Genomic DNA, 23097 nt, shown 5'->3' with positions numbered 1-23097 from the left:
ATTGGGAAAAAGAGTCCTAACATTGCAATTGGAAATCTCATTAAACATATCATCGACATCACATGAACGCTTTATCCACAGCCGAGCATGATATAACGTTCCCATGGAAGCTCCGGTGAGCCCATGCACCCTACTAATCAACAAACACGCGGGCAAGCATTGTTGATGCTTCGCTGATGTCACTTCGCGAATCTCTTATTGAACGCAAGGCGGATTCGCTGGTACGATTCAACAACCGGCCTCGTACGCCGCAGAGGTCAGCCTGGGACGAGGATGCACCATCAAAGGCACGGCCCGCTGCAGCGTCAGCCCATAGGCTTCCTCCATGTCGAGCTTCTCCGGTTTCTGCCCCTCCGGCAGACTCCAGTCAAAGGCGTGCACCAGGGTGGCCGTCATGAACTGCACCATCCTGATCCCCAGGCTCATCCCGGCGCAGATCCTCCGCCCGGCTCCGAAGGGGATGAGCTCGAAGTCTTGGCCCCTGAGGTCGACGCTCTCGTGCCCGCCGCCGGGGAGGAACCTGGCCGGGTTGAACTCGAGCGGGTTCGGCCACGACGCCGGGTCGTGGGTGATGGCCCAGATGTTGACGAGCAGCGTCGCGCCCCGGGGAATCTGGTAGCCGCCCACCTCGCACGCCTCCGACGCCACGCGCGGGAGGGACAGCGGCGTGGACGGGTGGAGCCGGAACGTCTCCTTGATGACGGCTTGCAGGAAGCGCAGGTTGGGGAGGTCGGACTCGGTGACGAGCCGGGATCGGCCGACCACCGAGTCGAGCTCCCGCTGGACTTGCTTGAGGACGTCCGGGTGCCGGATGAGCTCCGCCAAAGCCCACTCCACCGTGCTCGATGACGTGTCCGTCCCCGCTGTGAACAGGTTCTGTCATGGAAGCTTCATTAACACTATGACGTGTCCGTCCCCTCTGTGAATAGTGAAGGAGTGGCAGTATCGTAATACGTACCAATAGCAGGGCCTTAATGTTTGTGTCGGTGAGCTTTCCGCCATCGCCTTCGCCTTCGCCGTCCGGCCTCTCGGTCAGCGCTATCAACACGCTCAACAGATCCCTTCCGCGGCCGCTCGGGTCGGCCTCCCCCTCGGCAGGCTCCGCGCGGCGGCGGTGCTCCGCGATGATCCCGTCGAGGAACTCGTCGTACCTGCGGTGCAGCCTCTTCATCCTGGCTACCACCCCCTGGGGGTCGAGCCAGTTCAGCCACGGGACGAAGTCGCCGACGTTGAACTCCCCCGCCAGCCTCATCAGCTCCACCACCATCTCCTTGAACTCCCCGGCGCCCTCCCGGCTACCGTCCTCCTCGAACACCCGCCGCCCCATGGTGGCCCTGGCCAGCGCGTTGGTGGCGCAGACGTTCACGGCGTAGCCCAGGTTGACCGGCGCATCGCCGCACGCGCGGAGCGCGTGCACCAGGAGCCCCACCTCGCCCTGCCGTACCCACCGGAGGTCGTCGAGCGCCTTGGCGCTGAAGAGGTGGACGGAGCAGAGCTTGCGGAGCATACGCCAGCGGGGGCCGTATGGCGCGAACACGAGGTCCTGGTAGTTGTAGGCGACGTGCTCGGCGCCGGAGTTGGGCGGCCGGTCACAGAAGATGGCGTCGTGCGCGCGGAGCAGCTGGGAAGCGACGGCCGCGGAGGCGGCGACGACGACGTCCGCGGAGCCGAAGCGGAGGCGGAAGAGCGGGCCGTGGACCTTGGCCAGCGCGTGCAGCGTGTGGTGAGGCTTCGGGCCCAGCTGGGGGAGGTTGCCGAGGATCGGCCAGCCGCGGGGACCGGGCGGCAGGGAATTCCTCCTCGACTGCTTGAGGTGGAGGAAGAAGAGGATTAGGGATGAGAGGCCGAGGGTGAAGAGGCCAAGTAGAAAAAGATCCATTCTGCAGTATGCTTCTCTCTGGTACTCGGAGGGGCTTCTCTTATTTAAAAGGACATTGGCCATGTAAGGGGGTGCAGTCAACAGTCAGCTCACCGTGAGGTAACCTGCGCTACCTTCCATTCCTTTCTCGAAAAGCAGCTCAGATGAGGTGATGTGGCCACCTGGTCGCCTCATTTTGGCCACCTACCCCTCCGCAATTACCATTAATGCTTAATTAATCCGATTAATTTACCTAATACATATTGAATTGTTTTCCAATTATTTATTTTTTTCAGAAAAATAAATAATCTTATCATAATCTTACTGAGGTTTTTTTATATATTATTAGTCGCCAAATCAAGATATTTATTGTATTATAATATAATAATATCGCCTATTGTCCTAATGGTTGAGATTACTGATCATCAATCAAATTTTTTATCATATAACAACTAAAACATATCTAATTCAGATTACTGTAGAGGAAATTGTGGTGTAAAAAACAATATTGAGCGAAGTAGAATTGAATTAAAGGCCAAATTTTGAGTTTTTTTTCTTATAATAAAATGATGATGAATTAAATCGATGAAATTAATTTGATGAGAGGATACTATTCCTGTCTTCCTGTATTTGGTCACCAGCTCATCAAATGCTTTTCAATGTTCAACTACTTAACTAGAAATACTTCTCTCATAATTCTATCATCAATGGGATTTCTCGAAGACTACTACTCTATTGGAACATGTGATTGTAGTCTTGCGAAGTGAGACTGCTTAGACTAAATCGAACACAAACACAAATACATATCAGGATCGATCGACTCAGTACTTCAATATCCTTACTTAAGGTCAAGAAATAAAATATGTATTAAACTATTTATATATTAATTTTTTTTTAAATTTATAAGTATACTGAGAAGATTTCGAATCCTCAATATTTAATAAATAATAAAAATATTAATTTTATTATGACAAACGATGAGCAATAATGTCTGAAGATGATGCTTTGCAACGTTGAGTTGCAGGCACGAGCTGCCAACCAACCGTTCGCTCGCCGCCTGTGAGGTTGGCAGCCTGTCAAAAATCGAAGGAGTTCGACGGAGACAGCCGCTACTGGGTTTTGTCTCGAGCCATCAACTACCCTTCTCTCGGCTCCTCAGCGTTCCACGCTCCATGGTGTGGCAGCTGAGCATTTTGATCACGCGTCCTGTCGACCGGCTTCGAACAGTCGCCACCACACCATGCCTACCAAGTGTTCGACAAAAGTCGTAAGCCCGTCTTTTCTTCTTGTTTTCACCTTTTCGTTTCCTCAGATTCGCATGATACATAAGAATGCTAATTCAATGTTACCCTACAACTATAATCAGCATATTTTATGCAATCTCGGCTGCCCCCCAAATAGAAGAGACATTGACTAATTCTTTTTTGAATCTCCTACTGACTCCACTTCATGTGTCAGATAATTAGAATCCAATTTAATGACACATATGATTTACGTAAGATAATTGAGAGTTCTATTTAATATAAACGATTAATTAAAGTCAAGATTTTTCAGCTCAAATATAATAGTCGAAATTGTTAATAATAAAAAGAAAGACAGTATGTTACATATATTGTTAAAGCCATTACAAACTTCAAAGTAGTCTATAGCTTCAGTAGTTTAATAGTTTTATATTTTTTTATATAATCATATTATCACTGCTCCCCAAATTATATATAATAATCAGTAGAAAGAAATAATATGGATGAATTTAGTAAATAAAATCTCACTGCTTAACAAAAAGAAATATAAATAAAAAAGGCAAAAATTTCTATAAGCAAATGTATTAATATGCGAAACATAGATGCACACGAATATGCAAATGTGGTTCGGTCTTCAGCCAAATGGTTTAATCCAATCGACACTCGGAGTCCTATAATGGTTCGGCCGCACCTTCATAAAACCCTAAGAGACTTCCGAAACCCGCCTCCGTTCTCTCTGTCGGTCGCTCCTCCCTCCCGCGTTTCGAGTAGAGGAGCAGAGAGGAGAGCCGGCGATGGACTTCGGCGTAGCTGGCGGCGCGGGTGGTAGCGAGGAGGCCGCGCGGCGAGTCCGCGTGCGGTTCACCACCAAGCTCGGGCCGCCGCTCCGAGTCCCCTCCGCCCCCCTCGCCGTCCCCTCCAACCTCACCCGCATGGGCCTCTCCGAGATCGTCAACCTACTCCTCGAGAACGGTAGTCTCTCGCCTCTTTTCTCCTTCCTCTTCTCCTTCGCACCCGGTCGATCGATGGATCCGGGCGCCGTCTCACCTTCTAACGAGAGCCTGTGCTTGTTCTGGTGTTGCCGTGGTGCAGCTAGCGCCGAGCACGAGACGCAGCCGTTCGACTTCTTGATCGACGGCGAGCTCGTCCGCCTGCCCCTCGAGGAGTTCCTGCTTGCCAAAGGAATCTCCGCGGTGCGCCTACTCTCTTCTTTTTCTTGTTTCCCCTTCCATTTTCTTGGTGGTCGGTGGGCGTGCGTTTGAATTAGCCTTCATCGTGTATTGTGTGCTCCAGGAGAAAGTGCTTGAAATCGAGTACATAAAGGCGGTGGCACCGCGGAAGCAGCAGGATCCTCGCTTGCATGATGATTGGGTTAGTTCGGTGGACGGTTCTAATCCAAGGTGCATTTCGTTCATCTACATTTCTTAGGTCTTATTGGGTGTATGTCTTTCTCATGGTTTAGTGGTTCTGATCATCCACTGGTTGTTTCAATGGTATTTTCTAATTTTATTGGATGGGCTTGTTTTGTTGCTTAAATTGAAATTATGCCTCCCAATTTGGATAGCTGTACTTTATTCACATTTAATTTATATGTCAGTCGCGCAGTATGAGTCATCCTGTTTTGTTCTTTACTTGTTTTCACTACATATGGATGTGAAATAGGGGCTTTGACTGCAGAGTTGATATCTTTTTTTGTATAAGCCTGTTGCTTAATGTCTCTTTCATTATTCAGTAATTGCCTCTCTTCTAACTAGTTTCAATTTTGCTGGTAAAAGGATCGAAGCCTTTGTCCTAGTACTAGGTCGAGCTTTGCTTCTCAAGCCTCAGCTATTAGCAAATGAGATGTCATTTTATTATTTCAGCTTCACCTTGTAACTTTAATCTGCCTCTTCTTTGTACGCGGCAATGTCATCGGTATTTGTTTTAACTCAAGCTTGTTTGCTTTTGCAGTTATATTTTAACGGGTTGTTATGATGGCATTGCAAGGTAAATTTCCTAATTCTGATTAGCAGCCACATACTTTTATTTTCTTCTGCCTTTCCATCTATCAGGGGGTTAACTAAACATGAATAGGATTTATCATTATCGTTTTTGCTACATTTTCTCCTCTTTTAGGCTATGGAAAGGTGGTGCTGCATGTACACATGTATTAGTAGGGCATAGTGGTGCAATTACTTCTGCTCATTTCATCAATGGAAAAGGTATTGCAAGCTTTGATCATATGCCGATGCTTAAGAACATTTATTTTTCTTTTTGCACCTTGTGGCTGTGCATATGCATCTATTTATCTTTATAGGTAATTTTTTTAGTTATCACTTGGATGATTCATATTAATTTGGTAGCTCCAAGCTTTTGCAACAGATGAAAGTGAAAACAGGTTCCATATTGCCACTGGTTCAAAAGATCGGACATTGAGGCTTTGGAAGGTAGACCTATTTGTTTTTGAACCCCACTTAACAGAATCTCTGGCCTATTGTTTCTTCTTACACTAATAAGTGTTGGTATCTATTAAGTTTGATGATGCTGAACATTTGGAGCATCCAGTGAATATCAGAGAATATAAAATTCTTCAAGGGCACACATCATCTGTTCAGAGCATCTCCTCGGACCCTTCTGGAGATATGGTATATGTACTTATTTCCTTTGTTCGTCCACCATAACTGGGATGACCTCTGCTGGGGATCTGACGTGTTACAACTTTTCCTTCAGATTTGTTCAGGTTCCTGGGACAGCTCTATTAAGTTGTGGGATGTGAAGAACTCCGAAGTGCAAGGTGACACTGTGTCAATAAAGAAGAGGAAACTGGTCTCTGACACAGAAAATCATGTAGAGTCGCAGTTGGAGGTATAAACGATCCTGTTAACTGCTTGCTTTTGTTGATATGCAGTGATGGAGTAACCTTGAGATATTGACATGGAACTTGTTGTACATAACAAGCAAAATTCAAAGACCTGATCGCTTGGTTAGCTCATTTTTTGGGTTATTTGGTCTAGGTCAAGGGTTGGGAGTCAAGGATCAAAACCCAATAAACTTTAGTTCATATGTTTAAGAAAACTTTTTTCCTGCAATATAGTTGAAAATCCTGACAGCATGTTGGACATGAATGTCCATTTTATCTCCTTAACCAGCCAACACCATCCCCACACACCAAACAAAAGAAACCTACAAATTTGGTCCAAGTATATGAAACTATATTTTGATCTTTTTCATATATGTTTTGCTATAGTGTGCAATTACTGAACAAGTCGAGGATGTTTTTGTTAGGTATGTTTCTAGACTGAGCATATTGTGGAACTTAATATCCGACAAACAGTAAAGCATTCAGGATGTATCTCTTGTGATGAAAAAATGTCTTAAATTAAGAAGGATGGGTAACAAAAGTAGAAAAAGGAGATCTTTGCTGTTTCGTTGCCTTTTTTCAAAATTGAAACTGACATATTGGACACATTGTTTTGTACCTTTAGGACTTTGGGACATCTGTTTTGTATTTATTCCATATTGTACTATATTGTCAAATCATATGAATCAGTTTAGAGAAAAAGACTGTGCCCAGAGAATGATTCCATTTGATGAAAGATTATTAACATGGTGGCAGTCGTGTTTTCAAACTACCAAGAAACTCTGGGGCGTATCAAGCTCTAATAATATGTTGAAATTTCTTTCTGGATTTGTGGTCGCTTACTTCTGACATCATCATGGGTCTTCTGGTTGACTGCAGGGGGTGGCTGCCGCAACGCTCGTAGGGCATTCACAGTCTGTATCTTCCATTGTTTGGCCAGAACGCAAAACTATATATTCTGCCTCATGGGATCATTCTGTCCGACAATGGGATGTTCAGACAGGCCAAGAGACGTGGAATATGGTAAGAATGCAGAGTTGTAGTCAATCTCAATTACATGGTATATATGATATATTTAATTTTTGGTGGTTGTTGAGTAGTACAGGACCACAGGTTGGTATACTGCTTGATATACTAATACTACCATATCAATCTGATAAGATGTTGAGACCTGCATTGGACTGGTAGTATAACCATGCTCATTCATTACATTGGATACTGGTAATGAATGAGCACGTATATCAAGCAATATACCAACCTGTGGTCCTGTACTACTCAACAACCACCAAAAATTAAATATATCTATATACCACACACACATGAATTCTATACACACACAGAGAGATTCAATGTGCCAGTTCTAGATGGTTGCTTCGGAGCAACCTTATAACAGATCCGGATGAATTTTGATTTTTTCAAGTTCTTTAATGTGCATTCTTGACCCAGTGTGATATGCATTAGGATACTGACACAATTGCGAATTTCTTAATCAGCTTCTTAATGCTAATTATCTCCACATGCTTCATGCTTGTATATCCTTATGCATAGGCATGCGGGAAAGTTTTGAATTGCCTTGACATTGGTGGAGAGAGTTCTGCACTTATTGCTGCAGGAGGCTCTGACCCCATCCTAAGGATTTGGGACCCTCGCAAACCAGGTGAAGTAATTGAGAAAACCTTATGCTAGTTGAACCATCTTTGCTTTACTCAAATCTGTGTAAAGAATTGACATCCTTTTGATTTACTCAAATCTGTATCAAGAATTGACATTCTTATTAAACAGGAACACTGGCTCCTGTTTTTCAGTTTTCATCCCATTCATCTTGGATATCTGCTTGCAAATGGCATTGCAAGTCATGGTTTCATCTGTTATCAGCATCTTATGATGGGAAGGTGATGTTATGGGACCTGAGAACAGCGGTACAGTACTCTCCGACCTTATCTTTTTTTGTACTCAATTGTTTACATGAGCTCATTCTTTACACTGATGTCTACTCTTTCTTGCAGTGGCCTTTGGCAATAATTGATTCACACAAAGAGAAGGTAAGCTTAGATTTTGCCTTTCATGGTTGAGCATGAGAAGGGTTTTGACTGATTGTGTTGTTGGATAAAGGTACTATGCGCCGATTGGTGGAAGAATGACAGTGTTATTAGTGGAGGAGCTGATTCGAAGTTGCTTATATGTTCTGGAGTGTCAATCCAATAAAATGAGTGGTGAGTGCAAATTCTTTTTGTTGAAGGTCTAACATGTTATAATACCACAAGATGTCCTAATCCCAACTATTTCGGCTAACATGGATCATTTTCCACCTTTGAGCTGCTAAATATGTTCTTTTTCTCTATTGGTCTTTGAGATCGTAGTCGTACTGTAAATATGTTATTTTATTATGATTTAGTTATATTTGTCAGGATTTAAATTGTTGTTTTCTCTTATCCATTTTGTAGAACCTAATCAGGTGGTGCTCTTAACTGATTTGCAGGAGTGCTGATTTCTTCAAAATACATTGTGTCCTTCCACTCGAATAAACATTAAAATATTGCAGACATGAACATTCTTCTAGAGATTTTAACGGCGTCTTCCAGAAGAAAGCAGTTTTAACAAGATGTGTTTAAAGTTTTGTCTGTCTAATGAAGAAGCTTACAGTAGATTTGCTTATAGCTATACAATTGTGTAATGCCCGAGTATATGTTTCTTGAATTTGGCGGCCATTTTTATGAGTGAGATATGATTTTGCAGATACTCTCAATGTTGCATCATTGAACAGCGCAAAGCATCTTCCCTTCTTGGATATGCGTGGGAGGTAGACTGCTGATTTCGTCATCTGCTAGTACACTGAGAAAGCTGCTCACTTTTTAACATCATTCCCTGTGCTTTCAGGTTCATGTGCTTTGTTTATATTTGTTAGAGCAACATGATAATCATCTCTCATGTTTTTTGCACAAGTTTGCATGTGACCGATGCGATGATCGTTTTGTACTTATGAAGTTTATTTTTCTATTATATCGTATGTATTCATGTTTATTTGTGTGATCTCGATCTTATGCTTTGACGAAGTGATGACTATAGTTTGTCCAGATGTTTGTTTTCGTCAATTCGTTTCAGGTCCCTATTTGACCATAGGGGATTATGGGAATATAGTAGCCTTTGTGGGTGAATATCACAAGGGTACCATCCTGGATGGTTGTGTTTTGCTTGGTATTGTGGTTTTTTTACTTAGTTTTAGTAAGCTAAGATTGTGGTCATCTCATCTCAGCATCCTAAAATTCTTAGGTGGTGATGGAGCCCTAGGATAGTATTAGTGATCAATTTAGAACTTTCGAGCTTGTATACAAGTTTAGCAATTTGATACCTAGTTAAGTGATCTTTTTGGGACTAAAACAATTTTTTCGGTGTTCCAAGTTCTTTTTACTTTTAAAGTGATTCTTGCATTGCTTTAGTGATGTACTTTTGTTTGAGACATCAAGATTTGTTAGTCACTTGCTTTCAATTTTTCTTTTTTACACGTTCTTAAAGACTTATATAAGGTTGTACTTAGAAAAACTCAACTAAATGTGTTTGTGAATGTTCGTCAATAGACATTTGTTGTTTTTGCCTTTGATTTCTTGTATAGTTGCTTGGCTTTGTGTTTTGTTTGATTTTTGTATGTTTTATCGTAGTTTTAGCAAGCCTTTGAGGCTACGATTGATAAATAGAGCAAAAATAATCTTATTTTCATATATTTTGAATTGATTTTTTAAAAAAATTGATGATACAAATCGTTAATCATCTTAACACACTATTCTCTATAGTTAGTTGCATTTAGCATTCTGGTCTTTATATATTAAAAAGTTATATTGATATCTCTATAGTTATGAAAATAAAAAAATTAAATTTATTTATCTTTATAATATCAATTTTATCAATTGAAGTATAAAAATAAAAAATAATTTTTTTTTAATGTTTTGGTGGTGACGGATAGTAATATCGTCAATGCTAATGCAGTTGTTAATTGGTCCTTTTGTTATTGTGCATTTGTGTCGGTGCTTCATCATTGCAAAATCAAAGTTTGTTATCGAAGCCATCGCGGAGATTTGTTGATGTTGTGCCCCTCCTTGTTAGTCAGTCTCCTTAACAACCACCTCCACCACTTGAGAATGTTGGTGGTGGTGGTGGTTGAGGAAAGGAGGGGCTCGACGTCGGGGGGAGGGGGGGGTTTATTGCACGCCCGTGCATTTCTGGGTTCTACTTCGATAAGTGACAGATCTCTTTGATGGCTTTGGCAATGAACTTCGATTTTGCGATGATGAAGTGTCGACACAAATATAGAGCGATGAAAGGGTCGCTTGACAATTGCATCGGCGTCGACGTCAACGATGTCATCTCCTTTCATCTTCATATTTTCGTTAATGAAATTGATATCATTATGATAAATGAACCTAGATGTTTCGTTTTGATAATTATAAGGATGTCAATATAATTAAATATAATTAATTATATAAAAAAATTTATAATTAATCTCAATTTCGATGAAAGTTAGCTAGTATACAAATCATGCATAAGCCCAAGTGATCGTATATTTAAAGTCTTTAATCTCTTTTAATGTCAGTTGTATTGTTCGAGTGTTCTTTTTTTGTTTTATTTAGAGATGACGAAGTTTATCCATCGCTCGCTCACTTTTGAAAGTACTTAATTTTTTTTATAAATCCTTTTTAAACTTGCACAAGATTACACCTGCGTTGATCTACTGCAAAGAGGCCTCACGAAGCGTACTAACGAGAGGAAGTGTGCGCACACAGAAAGCGAGAGAGAGGGAAAGCGAGAGCGAGAACAAAGGAAAAGAATCAGTATTTGAATCATAAGAGTGATTAAAGGTGCCACGAACCACAACTCTATATCTCAAATGCCTTCCCAACGGTAAGAGATTTGACACAAAGGAACCACAAACATAGAGTTTTCATGCATACAACGTATCTCATTACTATCGGACCAGAGAATGAATGGCAGAGGCAACATAACTTACAAATCAATCTCTAGTCTTTTCAATCTTCATACGAAAGGTCTTTGTTTAGTAGGGCGTGTCCAATCACAGCTTCTTTCATCACCCACGCTCATTTAACTTATTGCCGAGAGTAATTCACAATGATATGAAAACTGTGTGTTGAAGATGGGTGGCAAACTAAATATGTGAGACTGACACAAAACTAATCATCTCCAAATCCGATCTTTCAAGACTGAATTACGAGCAAAGGCTGCAAGAAAGCAATACACACAACGTTTAGCCCTATCGGAAAAGAAGAGGAAGGTCGTTCTGAGGATTCTTGACGGGATTAGAAAGACGTACCGAGTCAACACTGACTGGTTTTCCGTCTTCAGCACTAATCTCCACCACTGTTCCGGATTGATCAGACTGCACAAAGGGTAGCAGATATGACACACCAGGCGTTGTATTATCCCAACCCTTTCAGTAATATTTTGTTTTCTAACTTCTCCAAAGAATCTACATCTCCTAATGCTTTTTGCACTTCTTTTCTAGATGCCCTTTATGGGTCTTCGAGAAGGACCAAGAGAAGAGAATATTGTATTTATTTATTTTTACATGGAACGATTATTTATTTAAGCTAATACCAGAGGATGTAAACATGGAGAAATAACTATAATGGATTTCTCTTCACCACCATACCTAAACCTTGACTGGCTAGTTGTCAAGAGTCGATATAACAGGCATTAGAACCAAATAAACTTATGCAAAGTATAGATTAGAGAAGAGTGGAATGGAGAATACCTCAATTTCATTCATCAATTTCATAGCCTCGATGATGCAAACAACCTGCCCTTTTTGGACCTTGTCACCAACCTATGTGACAGTATTGGATCAGTTTGGGTAAAGAGTAGGATGGATACCAGCTAAGGTAGCAGTCAAACATTCAACAAATTGAGAAATAGCCAAAGATGATGCAGACTATATGAATCAAAAATACAAATGAAATAGTAAAACTTTAGAACTCAAAAGGTTTTACTAGAAAATTACCTTAACGAATGGAGGCTCCCCGGGAGCTGGGCATCTATAAAAAGTGCCTGCCATGGGACATTTCAGAGGTGGAATCGATGACTTGCTTCCGGCTGTTGCTGAAGGCGGCGGAAGAGCTGGCGCTGAATTAACTTGTGCAGGAGGGACAGCTTGAGGATTGGTAGGTTGGGGTGGATGCATAGCCTGCGGATAGTGCATTATCACAGGAGAAGCAGCAACCGGTGGCTGAGGTAAAGCCTCGTGTTTTTTTATTAGGAGCTCACATCCGTCCTTCTTTAAATGCAGTTCTGTTATATCTTTCGAGTCCACAAGCCTGCTCACACATACAGCAGAGAAGATTATTTTATGCAATTGGTTTGAGTCTTACAAATCCAAATCCTATACTTCCTATGTTGAAATTAGGATTTTAGAAAGTGCTAGACATCCACAAGGCTTGGGGTTGTTGCAAACCAACTATTGACTGTGATTGTAGCTCCGTGACAGTGCTTTGAGCAAGAGAGTCAAGATCCGTATCTCTAGGATAGGAAAAGCTTAAGCTTACCGGACATAGTACCTCTCTGGGATATAAATATGTCAGCTTATTTACCATTGGGAACTAATTTAAAAGGTGTGACACCGTAACTACAGGTTCCAATGCAAAAAAAAAAAGAAAAAAAGGGAAATCTGTAGCAGTTTCAAAATTAGCCTTCCGTAGCATAATATCCATTTCCTGCTCTTCTGCTTGTTTATTGTTTCCCAAAGTAAGCAAAAGAGTTAAAAAGAAAAATAAAAGAAAAGATGCACTTCACAAATTTCTTTTTTCTTTTTCAACAGTTCAACTATAGAAAAAGTGGGGTAATCTTACTTAACAAGACTTGAAACTTCAGCCATGAATGTAGATATGGTTGAATCTGTTACTTCATTTTGACCACCAGATTCCTTGACGACACCAGCATCTTTAATCTTTATAGGTAAAGTCTCTGACTTTGTCCATGCTATAGGTGAAGAATTTGATGAAGTTTCAACAGTTACCTTCGAAATAAATGGGGTCATAAAACAAACAAAATATTCTTTTAGCTATTTTACTTATCAGTGAAATCACAGTCAACAGGTACCTCCTGAAAATGAGCCTTTAAAATGGGATAATGTCTACTTGTAGAATCCTGCAGGAGAATTCAAATTCATCAGATTTTATTTTTCCGGAGGAAAAATGATAGAGAAGTTATATCTGAATTCTGCTACACAACAAAAAAACTCACATGTAACTAAATAAGAAAAGAAAAACGGTCAAAACTTGTTGAAGATATCCAAAGTAGGACATTTATTGACAATAAATAAATAAGCAAATGCCACGGATATTCCCTCTTCACCAATATATGATGAAATTTTATAATAAAAAAGCCCAGAATTGCATCCTACTAAAGCTTCCTTGCCTTATGAATATGTCTTGAAGAACAATGCATGATGCTCCAATTTTTCAATTTTCCATCTTCAGGTTGTATTAGATGATCCTACAATGCTATTATTCCAACTAATGCTATGATTCCCACCAAAATGGGAACATTGTAGTATTCTAGATATCCAAAACATAAGCAATAACTAGTTTGCTGCAGTGATAGGACATCAATCACACTCCTCTTCCTCACCATATTAATTTACTGAAAAAATACAGAGTGCACCATCCACTTTCAGATCTTAGCCCTTTATATTAAAAAACCTCTTAACCAAGGTTTGCCATACCATAGTATACCCCCCGATACGCGGACCACCCTGTACCAGGTGGTATATATATTAAAAGGCTCTGTATCGCCTGATACGAGCATATACTGCTCGATAACAATCAAAATCCAACAGTTACTGACGGACGACTCAAGTCCATTTGAAAAGACTTTTAAACTCTTTCCTCCCCCCTTTTCACCCTCTTTCACTCTCTTAAACTCTTGTACTTTCTCAATCTCTTTCTCACTCACTTCTTTCTCTCAGTCTTACATTTATACTCTCTTAAAAATTCATAAAATTGTGATTCGTGAATTGAGATCAAACTTGGGAGGCTAATTAGAGAGGATTAACACCTAAGTTAGAGGAAGAACTCTCTAATCAAAGGTATGTACACTATTTTCAATCGTATTCAACAACACGGTTGGTTCGGAGACATGGCAACAACATAAATAGCAATTTCTTGACCAATGATGACAATGATGCCAAGGAGTCGATGATCCTATCTACACAATTTGAGGATGGTGCATGGACCGATGTGCAGTATTTTACGCATGTCACTCAAGATTCGGATCATGGAGATTGACATGATAATTGGTCATTCTTCTCTAAGCAGCAATACGATGGTTAATATTATGATATAAAACAACATATCAGTGGTGAAAATAAAAGTTTCTACATTCTCCATGCTCAACATCAATACATGCCACAATCGTACTTGCCTCAAGAACTGCCACGGACACATGTGGTTCATGACGATCAGATTACGATCATCACCACATTGATGCATCAATGACATTCGGTGTATCAATACACTATATCGTGAGATTAATTTCAAAATTGGATCTGACAAACATGTCAAATTGATATATAAATACATATGATTGAGGACCCTGATCTACCGTCCACATAGTCTCATCGTTCTTTTTAATGGTAGAACCATAAATATACATCGATCAATTATTTGATTCATTTGAATATTAAAGTTTAAGTTGTTTAACAAATAATCTAACAGTTTAAATTATTATTATTTTAGATAATTCAATATCAACGGAAGGATAATCTAAAATGTACCATGAAGTTACTCCTAAAAGCCCGAATAAGATATATGTCCTAATTTAGATTATTTTTATTAAAATTATACTAATTTTATATTTATTTCCAACTCAAAAAAAAATCTAATTCTTTTTTCTATTTTTCAGAAATCCTTGGAACTATTTTTGGCCATTATTCTATGTTGTCAGTACACCTCGTCATACCGACACATGGTATGTCGATATGGAGCGGTACATACTGTACCACCGATCAATCAATACACTGGTGAGGTGGGCGATCCTTACTATTATGCATTGAAGTTTTTGTCAAATTTACTAGTGTCGTTTCCAAGTTATCTGGCTTCATGACAGGCCTATTCAAATTAACAATATTCACAATAAACTTTGATATATTGATAAGTCAAACATGACTTACTAAAGTTCAACTACTAATAGTATTGTAGTTTTCCAAAATTGCCCAAGTCATTTCCGATTCCAACATTATAGGTTGCCAGAACAATTAAAGATATTACTAGTCAGAAACCAGTGATTATAACTTCTAAATGGGACCAATCAGAAGTATCTCCCCATCGTAATAGGATAAACTACCGATCTAATTGCCGAATTAGTTGTCAGCAGATGGCATTAGTGCATCTACTAAGACGAATGCCAAGCATATCTAGTTGATAATGATGGCAAAAATTGGAAGTCCAATCAAAGAAGTTTCAGAGAGACAACTTCCTCTATCAATGATCAGAAACGATCCCTTTAAAAGAGGCTGACTACCAAGCAAATCACCGATGAAACCAAGCCGACGATCGGCAGGATTTCACGCTTATAATACCTCCACAAGCTCAAGTTCCACAGAGTCACCTTCGACGAAGGAAGCCAGGCAGATCCCGAGACCGAAGAGGGCGGCGGATTCGAAAACGAGGCCAAGGGGCTCGACTTAGTAGCCCAATTCCGAGGGATCACAGAGCACTTAGGGCACGGAACAGAGATGGACGCCATCAAACCAGAGATCCAAGATCCGGCAAGGAACAAAGAGTGATCGGATCACGAGCGCAACCCGAGTGGCAGAATGGGAAGCAGCTCGGATCGGAGAAGCGGAATGAGATGGCAGAGGTGAGACGAGAAGGGACGGATCATGGAGCGAAGACATCGGAGAGGGGGAGTAGCGGAGATTTAAAGAGGAAAACGGCGGAGCGAACGAAGCGAGGGGCGAGGAAAGCGATGGATGTGATTGCCGATGATGATGAGACGTCCGCCCTCCGATCGACAGAACCGATGGGAGACGATGGCCCCATTTATTTCGTCCGGTAATGGGCCCAAATCCAACACGTTTTGATGTCGACTCGCACGTGCCGCTCAGACGCATTCCCTCGCCGCTCGATCATAGCTCACTTTTAGTCCGAACGGTGAGGATAAAGCGGTAGTAACTAACACATATCCATGCAAAAAGTGTTATTAGCATTTTTCTCCACTATTTTCGTTTTATATCACCATATTTTTTCTTCATTTAATTAAGCTCGAAATCTGAATACAAAAGACGTTTCCATGTTTTTTTCAGAAGCATTTATCTATCATATATTAAAAAAAAGGAAAAGAAAAAAGAAATATTTTTGTCATTCACTATGAGAGATGAGAAATCGAAAGGGAAAAGAACTGAAAGCAATGTGCAAGAAGCACGAATGGAGAGTTCCAAATTGCTCGATTCCCCTACGCTGATCCCAAAGAGTTCCTAGTTGTTTCATTTTGCGTGCATTGATGATACCTAGTAATGAGATACAAAATGTTTACAAGTACAAAGCTGCACTTAATAATGACAAGCAGTTTGATCCTTAACACAGAAAACAAAAGGAAATTTACAGAGCTGAAACATCTCAGTTATAATCAGATCAAACATGGTCACTATGTACAATGACAAGCTTGCAAGCCTACACAGAGCATGTGGAACTTAGCACTGACCAGTTATCTGCACTTTTATGGAGGCCGGACACTGCCAAATGCAGTGTCTTAAACTGTTAGATCATTCAGGTGTCAAACCCCCCCAGAAAAAGTCAATGACCCAAAGCAAATGAGAAATAATCACTCCAATGTCAAAGATCTAGCCAAAATTGGATGACAGGCTTTTTGAAAATTCAAATGATACGGAGGTATCCTCCATTTCAGATCACAACACTAGTCTGCAAACTCAGACAAGAGGTAGGTCGTCTTATTGGCTCTAGAAATAGAACCCATAGAGTGAAAATGTATTTCAGGCCTTTCTGAAAAAGGTATAAATCCTATATACAGAGTCTTGATGTTCAAATCATTACAAAAGTTGGAGGAAAAAAATTAAGCACATTGTAAGAGGATGAATAGAGCATACTGAAGAAGGCATGGGGTAGAATATACTTTGTAACTGCTGTCCAGGAGTCATGTAGAATTTTGAAAGTGTCCATCATCTTTGCAACATTGAAGCACTGGAGTTGACCAAAAATAGAATATCAGAAGTCATGGTCATATTATCTTCTTAAGCATCAGGCTTGTTCTCACAGCAGTCTCATTTTTCTCTAAAATGAAATGAAGCATAAACGATAGTAAAATAAAATTTTTATCACTTAGATAACGAAAGAATAATTTTTTTCATGGCACTATGATATGAATATGATTGATGTGGTAATATTAGCATGAAAAACAAAAAAAAAATACCATGAAGATTTTCTTGGGCGAATATGGAATCTTGGCTCCTTCGGGATTGTTTGAGGCCTTTCTGACCTGTCACCATAATAATGAGAGTCTAGCTTTATTAATAACTAAATAAAATAAATAATTACTAAATTAAGAAAAAGTAAAGAAAGAATTCTTCTATTTTAGTTCAACTGAATCATCCATGAAAACTGTCAGGGGCGATGTCACCAATCACAGATTTTATGAGTGGGGCCCATACATGTGGTTCTCATGCATCAGCTCTGTGAGAGACCAAATCACCCCTAAAATCCATTAAATTGGTGGCAACCGTATATAAGCTGTTTCCTTGCTTGATCTTTATGCAGCTTGGCTAATAAACAGCAAAATTATGTATGCATGTCCAGGAAATACATAAAGTACTTGTGGGCAAAAATCATGAATTAAAGTACTTGTGGGCACCGAACTTACTTCTTAGGAACAAAGGGTCGATCGAAATATGGCATAGGCTGAGCTTTAGGCACAAGCTCTCTTCTGAGTCTCCGTATTTCTTCTTCTTCCTCCAACTATGAAGAAATATCCATGTACACAATTATTTGGCCAAGTATAATACAACTTGACATAACATGCATAGAAAGGACAAAATGGTGAATTCTTGTCATTTAGGAATACCTTTTGCTGCATCTCTCTTTCCGATCTTAATTGTTCAGCAAAGTTTATCCGCTCCGTGACCTAAAGAGACATTGAACTTATAAGCAGTAAGCAATGAATCTTTATGTTTTGGCATGGTTGCGAGATCAAAGTGTGGAAGTATGCTAAAATTTTTTGACTATTTATTTAACTGATGATAATAGAGTCCTCTAGAAAGCTTACAAATTGATCAAACTCAGCCCTTTCTGCTGCACGGACATCGCTATGCAACAAAATGTCTATTGGCTCAGTGCTTTCCTTCACAGTGGGCTTGACCAAATGCTAAACATTTCAATAAAGCAAATGTCAGCAATAATCAAGAAAGTTTGTTGTAGGTTAAGAGTTGAAGATTCAGTATCTGAATGACGAAGCTAGTTATTCAAATATTTGATTGGGCAATTAAAGATTCGACTGAAGTTTCAAATCCATGGGCATCTTGCAATCTGTGGTGATTCCAGTTTGATTCTGAAACTAGTTACTTCTTGTTGTTAAAAGATAATTCAACAAATTTATTCATTATCTCCAACAAATATGATAACTCTTAGTACATAGTCTCTACAATTTCTGGCTAATCTTGCTGAAAGCTATCATACACTAGACCTGTACAAATCATACATATAAACCATACATATAGCAGATACTTCATCATAGACATGCCTGAGTTTCTATTGATTAAGATCAAACCCATGTTTACTTTTATTAAATTATCATCTACAGCTGTCCTTTCCAAGTGTATGCATCATGTTTTACATTTCAAATATTTAGCAGTCCCTCGACTGTGTTTACATTAATTTGAATCAATTTTAAAATCTATCCTTTCTAAGTGTATGCATCATGTTTTAACTTCAACCATGTAAATGTCTCCATAGGTGTTCTTGAGTTGGAAAATATTGCAATGGTAGCAAGTATTTCTTGGGTGCTTAAAAAATTTGTGCAAATCAATGTGCTTCATGAATGTAGAAATTTCATAAAAGAAGATAGTACATTGGAAAGCAAGAATGTTTTCTGTAGAAAAATACTATGATCTATTTATGGTCAAAATAATAATTCCTTTTTTAGCTTGAAAAGGTCAGATGTTGCCACTAAATTAAATTGCAATTGCAAATGCTATAATTAATCATAAAAGTGGAAGCCCATCACAAATAAATTTTAGTGGTAGAGAATTGAAATGAATGCTATTCATAAGCAAATGAAGCATTCATTTCTACTTTTGAGAAAAGTAATCTTGATCACTAGGTGATGTAAAATTCCAAACTTCAGTTAATTATAACTTTCTCAGGCTCCTTTAGACTACACAACAACTGAATTGCACACCAAGCAATGGAATTATTTTAAGACAAGCCCAGTTCCTGAATCTATTTGTGTAGAAGAAATTACACTCTCTAGAACTTCAAATATATCTTCAATTAAGCCTATGAGGATATAGCACTCATGGATTTGCAGTAAACTCAATCTACGAAGTGTTATGGTAATTGGAAAGACAAGTACTACATATAGTAATATCGCTAAGTGAGATAATTTCTTAACCACCACAAAATTACAAATACAACCTCATCTTAATTTATATATTTATATAACAAGAACATATTATGAATTAGTAAACACCTTTCCCATTTACTAAAAGATAATATATAGTTAAAACAATAAAAATATATGCTATATAATGATGCAATGTGCATTACCATTGTTATAGAATGATCACTTCGAGTCAAACATATTATTCTGTTTCATAAAGGAGAATGTTATAACTAGCAACTCTTTTAGATGCTTGAAGTTGTAAGGGGTTGTCACCTCAGGTTCATCTGTGGTCCATGGAAGGCCTTGAGCAATAGGTATGCGTTGCTTCTCCTCCACCATCAGCATATCTTTCACTTTCTTGATAAACTGTTCTTCCTTAATCCTTCCTCTTTGCTGTAAACAATATAATGGATAAAGTTCAATAAGGATAAAAAAAATAATTACATGAATTCTTGGATACAACAACAAGATATGTTTGTGTTTAGCTTATATGTGTCAACAAATGTACTTTGGTTGAAATTGATCACCATCTAATAGATATAATTATAAAAGGAATAGCATATTGACAGAAAAACAAAGGGAAGTGCAAGAAGGATATGTGAACTCAAGGTTCACTATTTCAGCTTGAGATATCATGACTAAACTTCATATCTTTTCTCACAAGCCTATAATGACTAGGATAATGAGCACAATGAAATTTAATGTCTCAGATGGTACAAGGGAACACATGCGATTCAAGATTAGTCTAGCCTTGCACATGAATTATAAGTTAGGTTGGACAGGAAATTTATCAGCCTTGGCAGCAGACCGTGGCACCAAAAAAAGGTTAAGGTTGTTCCTTGCTTCCTAGGTGACTAAGAGTTCAAGTCACAAAAATAGTATCGCTGTTTACAGGGGTAAGGCTGTGTATGCCAAACTCCTTGAACCTTACTATCAGGATGCTCATGTGGTGAGCTAGATATTATATGACAATAGTAAGCCTTGATCTCAAGCTTCTTTAAGGTCTATTTTCTTAAACCCAAACCCAAGTATATAGTTGACTGCTTTACAAGTACAGCATTAATGATACTAAATTACATTTCTCTGACCATAAGGGATTACCTGACTTAAGCTTTATCTAGATGTGAAATTTAACAGATAACTATGTGATAAAAAAAGAAAATAATAACTAGAGAAAATGGTTGTGGTTCTACCTATGAAGGATGACACAAGGAAAACTAATTCAAGTGTCATTATTTTATGTAGATGGCTAAACAAATAACAAATTTCTACCATTTTTGCAGTTTTAAATCTCTGGGAATTGTTATCATTAAAAAAATCCTCATCCAGAAAAGGCATCTTATAGCCCCATATCGGCCTCCTACATCTGCCAAGGTAAAGTTGCGAACATTGAACTTAGGCCTTGACAGATTGGTGAAATCAATTTTTTTTCATGTACACCATCAAATGTATGTATGTGACCACTACCTGATGGTTACACTCTACTATAGTAACTAGCTTGCCTAGTTATTTCTAGTTGTTTACCAATACAAAAATTATGGCTATCAACACGATCGTACAAAAAAAACCTATTCTATCTCAAGATTAGTGAGTAGTGAAAGTATGCATGTCCTTACCTTCAGACACCAACAGGGGTGAACATTTTAAATAATTAACAAATAACCAAAATTGTAATACTGATTCCAGGAAAAATATACCTAAAACGTCTGACAAAATATTAACCATTACTGAGGACCTGAGTAAAAGCCATACCACTGCTACCCTTTTGTCTTTTCAACCTCAAGTTACTCTTCGTAATCTTTCTGCCTCATTACTTGTATATTCATGTGTAGCAACACCATGCCCTTTTTTTCTATAGGCTTCATGATAGAGATGTTATAATCTAGTTCTCATACCTAGACATAATGAAGAAACTATTACACAAAAATAGACAAAATCTAGTCAAACTCGTGTTTATGCCTAGTATTTTCCCTAGTAATTTCACCATGGTTACCTCGGTTGGTAATTATATATACACTATTAAGGAAATTAATGTAATAATGTACCTCAGTCCTCAATTTGAATGGATGCTGGATTGTCACTTTAAGCATCTTATTCCAGCTCCTTCTCAAAGATTCAGAGCTCTGGCAAGCATAATCAATTTTCATTGTCAAAGCCAAAATATTATACATGAATTTTAAATTTTAAAGCAAAACTGCAAAAGAAAGATCTATTCAACATTACCAAACTGTTAAAAAAGCATGTACAAATGTATAGTTTCTTACATTGCGTTTGTTTCTTCCTCTACCAGATGTCCTGCTCCCCCAACTCGACCTGAAATCAGAACGTTCAAAGTCTAAGGACATCAACCAAAACAGCTTACACACACACACAAAAAAAAAAAGCCCTCCGTTTTTCCTAAAGTTTCAACATCACTAACCTGTCACTGTGACACTCTATCGAAGAATACAACCTCAAGCCCCTTTCAAATTCTCTGGAAGGGAAGAACTCTGCCGAAGAGAAAAAGGATGTAGAAGAAGGTCCAGCCTCCACGACCTTGGCAGATTGCTGTAATCCCAGCAATGTCCAGTTCGAAGGCTTCTTTTCTTCGTCAAAATTTTCGCCCTCATCATCCTTCGGAATGGAAAGGAGGCTCTCGAATGCCTTGACCAAATGCTTAACGCGGCCAGATCCCGGTTCAGGCATACTGCTCATCGCCTTCTCCATCACCAAGGTCCTCATCTTTGTCACCTCGGAATCTCCCTCCAGCTCTTGAGCCCCCGAACTCACGATCTCCCCCGTCTCATTCGTCCCATCCTTCTCAGATCCATCTTTGGACCTGTCAGCTTCACCAGGTGCCGAGTCCGCAACCCAGGCGGCTCCAGAGGAGCAACCTCTCCTGAAGAACTCTTCCTGCGATGCACGGAGGGCCTCGTAGGCTTCTTTCCGGCACTTCTCAAAATCGAGGCCCTTCCCCGCCCTCCCGGAGCTCTTCTTGGCGACGATGAACTTCCCGGCCCGCTCTGGCGGGGGCGGCGGCACGAAGATCCGACCAGGGGTTTTGGGGTTGGCCTTCTTCAACTGCACCGACAGGATCGCCGGAGATTCGATCGGTTTCTTAGAAGAAAAAGGGGGCGAAATCGGAACGTTGGGATCGAAATTCTCGGAAACCTTCAGAATCTCCGAGGTCGGAGATCGAGATGGCAACGTCTTCTTCGAGGGAGTCGCCATCTCCTCGAAGTAAGGATTGGAGAGTCGAGAAATGGACGAAAGCTCGGTCCTTCCTCTTAGGGTTTGTGTAGAACGTAATCGGGAAATTAAAAGGGTAAGCGGCGGTCGGGGGGAAGGCGATTTGTAACGGCTAGTTCTCACCAGGGCCCCGCTTTGTCTAAATTTTGAATAACTATCTAATCTCAACCGTCGGATCGAGCCTCGGCCCTTGCATCCTGCGCAATAAAATGGATCTTGAGCCGGATCACATTGTCAACGGTCAACCACGCGACCGAGTCTGCTCTGGTCCGATTCGGCCCCACGTCAACTCGACTCGGTTTACGTCCTGCAGACGT

At 39.9% G+C, this 23097-nt stretch overlaps 4 protein-coding genes across 6 annotated transcripts; 1 reads left to right on the top strand and 3 right to left on the bottom strand.

The window, feature by feature from the left end:
- Positions 1 to 17: 17 nt before the first annotated feature.
- LOC103979831 (flavonoid 3'-monooxygenase CYP75B137) lies at positions 18 to 1957 on the bottom strand. The gene is made up of 2 exons (XM_009396046.3): positions 959 to 1957; positions 18 to 876 (listed from the first exon to the last, which is right to left on the bottom strand). The coding sequence occupies exons 1-2, from the start codon at positions 1940 to 1942 to the stop codon at positions 229 to 231; spliced, it is 1632 nt and encodes a 543-aa protein (XP_009394321.3). The 5' UTR covers positions 1943 to 1957; the 3' UTR covers positions 18 to 228.
- A 942-nt stretch (positions 1958 to 2899) lies between these two features.
- On the top strand, positions 2900 to 8959 carry LOC135632351 (ribosome biogenesis protein WDR12 homolog). Of its 3 annotated transcripts, none has more exons than XM_065140856.1 (14): positions 2901 to 4071; positions 4192 to 4292; positions 4393 to 4499; positions 5050 to 5085; positions 5215 to 5300; positions 5461 to 5525; positions 5613 to 5723; positions 5809 to 5943; positions 6818 to 6961; positions 7487 to 7595; positions 7721 to 7857; positions 7945 to 7980; positions 8051 to 8151; positions 8675 to 8959. In XM_065140856.1, exons 1-13 carry the CDS (start codon positions 3894 to 3896, stop codon positions 8141 to 8143), a joined length of 1338 nt encoding a protein of 445 aa, XP_064996928.1. In that variant the 5' UTR covers positions 2901 to 3893; the 3' UTR covers positions 8144 to 8151; positions 8675 to 8959. The 3 variants fall into 3 exon arrangements, 2 of the variants coding, with proteins under 2 accessions (XP_064996928.1, XP_064996927.1); XM_065140855.1 differs by having other exon boundaries at positions 2902 to 4071; positions 8418 to 8959; XR_010494683.1 differs by lacking the exon at positions 8675 to 8959 and having other exon boundaries at positions 2900 to 4071; positions 7744 to 7857.
- Positions 8960 to 10741: 1782 nt separating this feature from the next.
- On the bottom strand, positions 10742 to 15849 carry LOC103979833 (biotin carboxyl carrier protein of acetyl-CoA carboxylase 1, chloroplastic). The gene is made up of 7 exons (XM_009396049.3): positions 15548 to 15849; positions 13040 to 13087; positions 12790 to 12956; positions 11946 to 12258; positions 11700 to 11771; positions 11259 to 11324; positions 10742 to 11166 (listed from the first exon to the last, which is right to left on the bottom strand). The coding sequence occupies exons 1-7, from the start codon at positions 15683 to 15685 to the stop codon at positions 11143 to 11145; spliced, it is 828 nt and encodes a 275-aa protein (XP_009394324.2). The 5' UTR covers positions 15686 to 15849; the 3' UTR covers positions 10742 to 11142.
- Positions 15850 to 16783: 934 nt separating this feature from the next.
- On the bottom strand, positions 16784 to 22824 carry LOC135632427 (microtubule-destabilizing protein 60-like). The gene is made up of 9 exons (XM_065140999.1): positions 21972 to 22824; positions 21817 to 21865; positions 21598 to 21675; positions 19826 to 19945; positions 18218 to 18316; positions 18017 to 18076; positions 17816 to 17910; positions 17369 to 17434; positions 16784 to 17139 (listed from the first exon to the last, which is right to left on the bottom strand). Exons 1-9 carry the CDS (start codon positions 22760 to 22762, stop codon positions 17118 to 17120), a joined length of 1380 nt encoding a protein of 459 aa, XP_064997071.1. The 5' UTR covers positions 22763 to 22824; the 3' UTR covers positions 16784 to 17117.
- Positions 22825 to 23097: the final 273 nt, after the last annotated feature.

This window comes from Musa acuminata, chromosome BXJ3-3 (assembly GCF_036884655.1).
Source record: "Musa acuminata AAA Group cultivar baxijiao chromosome BXJ3-3, Cavendish_Baxijiao_AAA, whole genome shotgun sequence".
Taxonomy (NCBI): domain Eukaryota; kingdom Viridiplantae; phylum Streptophyta; class Magnoliopsida; order Zingiberales; family Musaceae; genus Musa; species Musa acuminata.
This window is presented reverse-complemented; position numbering and strand designations above follow the sequence as displayed.

Coding starts and splice junctions, on each gene's coding strand:
- LOC103979831 (XM_009396046.3), bottom strand. CDS start 1,942: ATGGCCAATGTCCTTTTAAATAAGAGAAGCCCCTCCGAGTACCAGAGA. Junction 877..958: donor ACATTAAGGCCCTGCTATTG/GTACGTATTACG, acceptor CTTCCATGACAG/AACCTGTTCACAGCGGGGAC.
- LOC103979833 (XM_009396049.3), bottom strand. CDS start 15,685: ATGGCGTCCATCTCTGTTCCGTGCCCTAAGTGCTCTGTGATCCCTCGG. Junction 13,088..15,547: donor CCTGGCTTCCTTCGTCGAAG/GTGACTCTGTGG, acceptor ATTCTCCTGCAG/GATTCTACAAGTAGACATTA. Junction 11,772..11,945: donor GGGAGCCTCCATTCGTTAAG/GTAATTTTCTAG, acceptor ACTGTCACATAG/GTTGGTGACAAGGTCCAAAA.
- LOC135632351 (XM_065140856.1), top strand. CDS start 3,894: ATGGACTTCGGCGTAGCTGGCGGCGCGGGTGGTAGCGAGGAGGCCGCG. Junction 4,293..4,392: donor TTGCCAAAGGAATCTCCGCG/GTGCGCCTACTC, acceptor TGTGTGCTCCAG/GAGAAAGTGCTTGAAATCGA. Junction 4,500..5,049: donor GTGGACGGTTCTAATCCAAG/GTGCATTTCGTT, acceptor TTGCTTTTGCAG/TTATATTTTAACGGGTTGTT.
- LOC135632427 (XM_065140999.1), bottom strand. CDS start 22,762: ATGGCGACTCCCTCGAAGAAGACGTTGCCATCTCGATCTCCGACCTCG. Junction 18,317..19,825: donor GGACCACAGATGAACCTGAG/GTGACAACCCCT, acceptor TGAAATGTTTAG/CATTTGGTCAAGCCCACTGT. Junction 18,077..18,217: donor GGGCTGAGTTTGATCAATTT/GTAAGCTTTCTA, acceptor ATGTCTCTTTAG/GTCACGGAGCGGATAAACTT.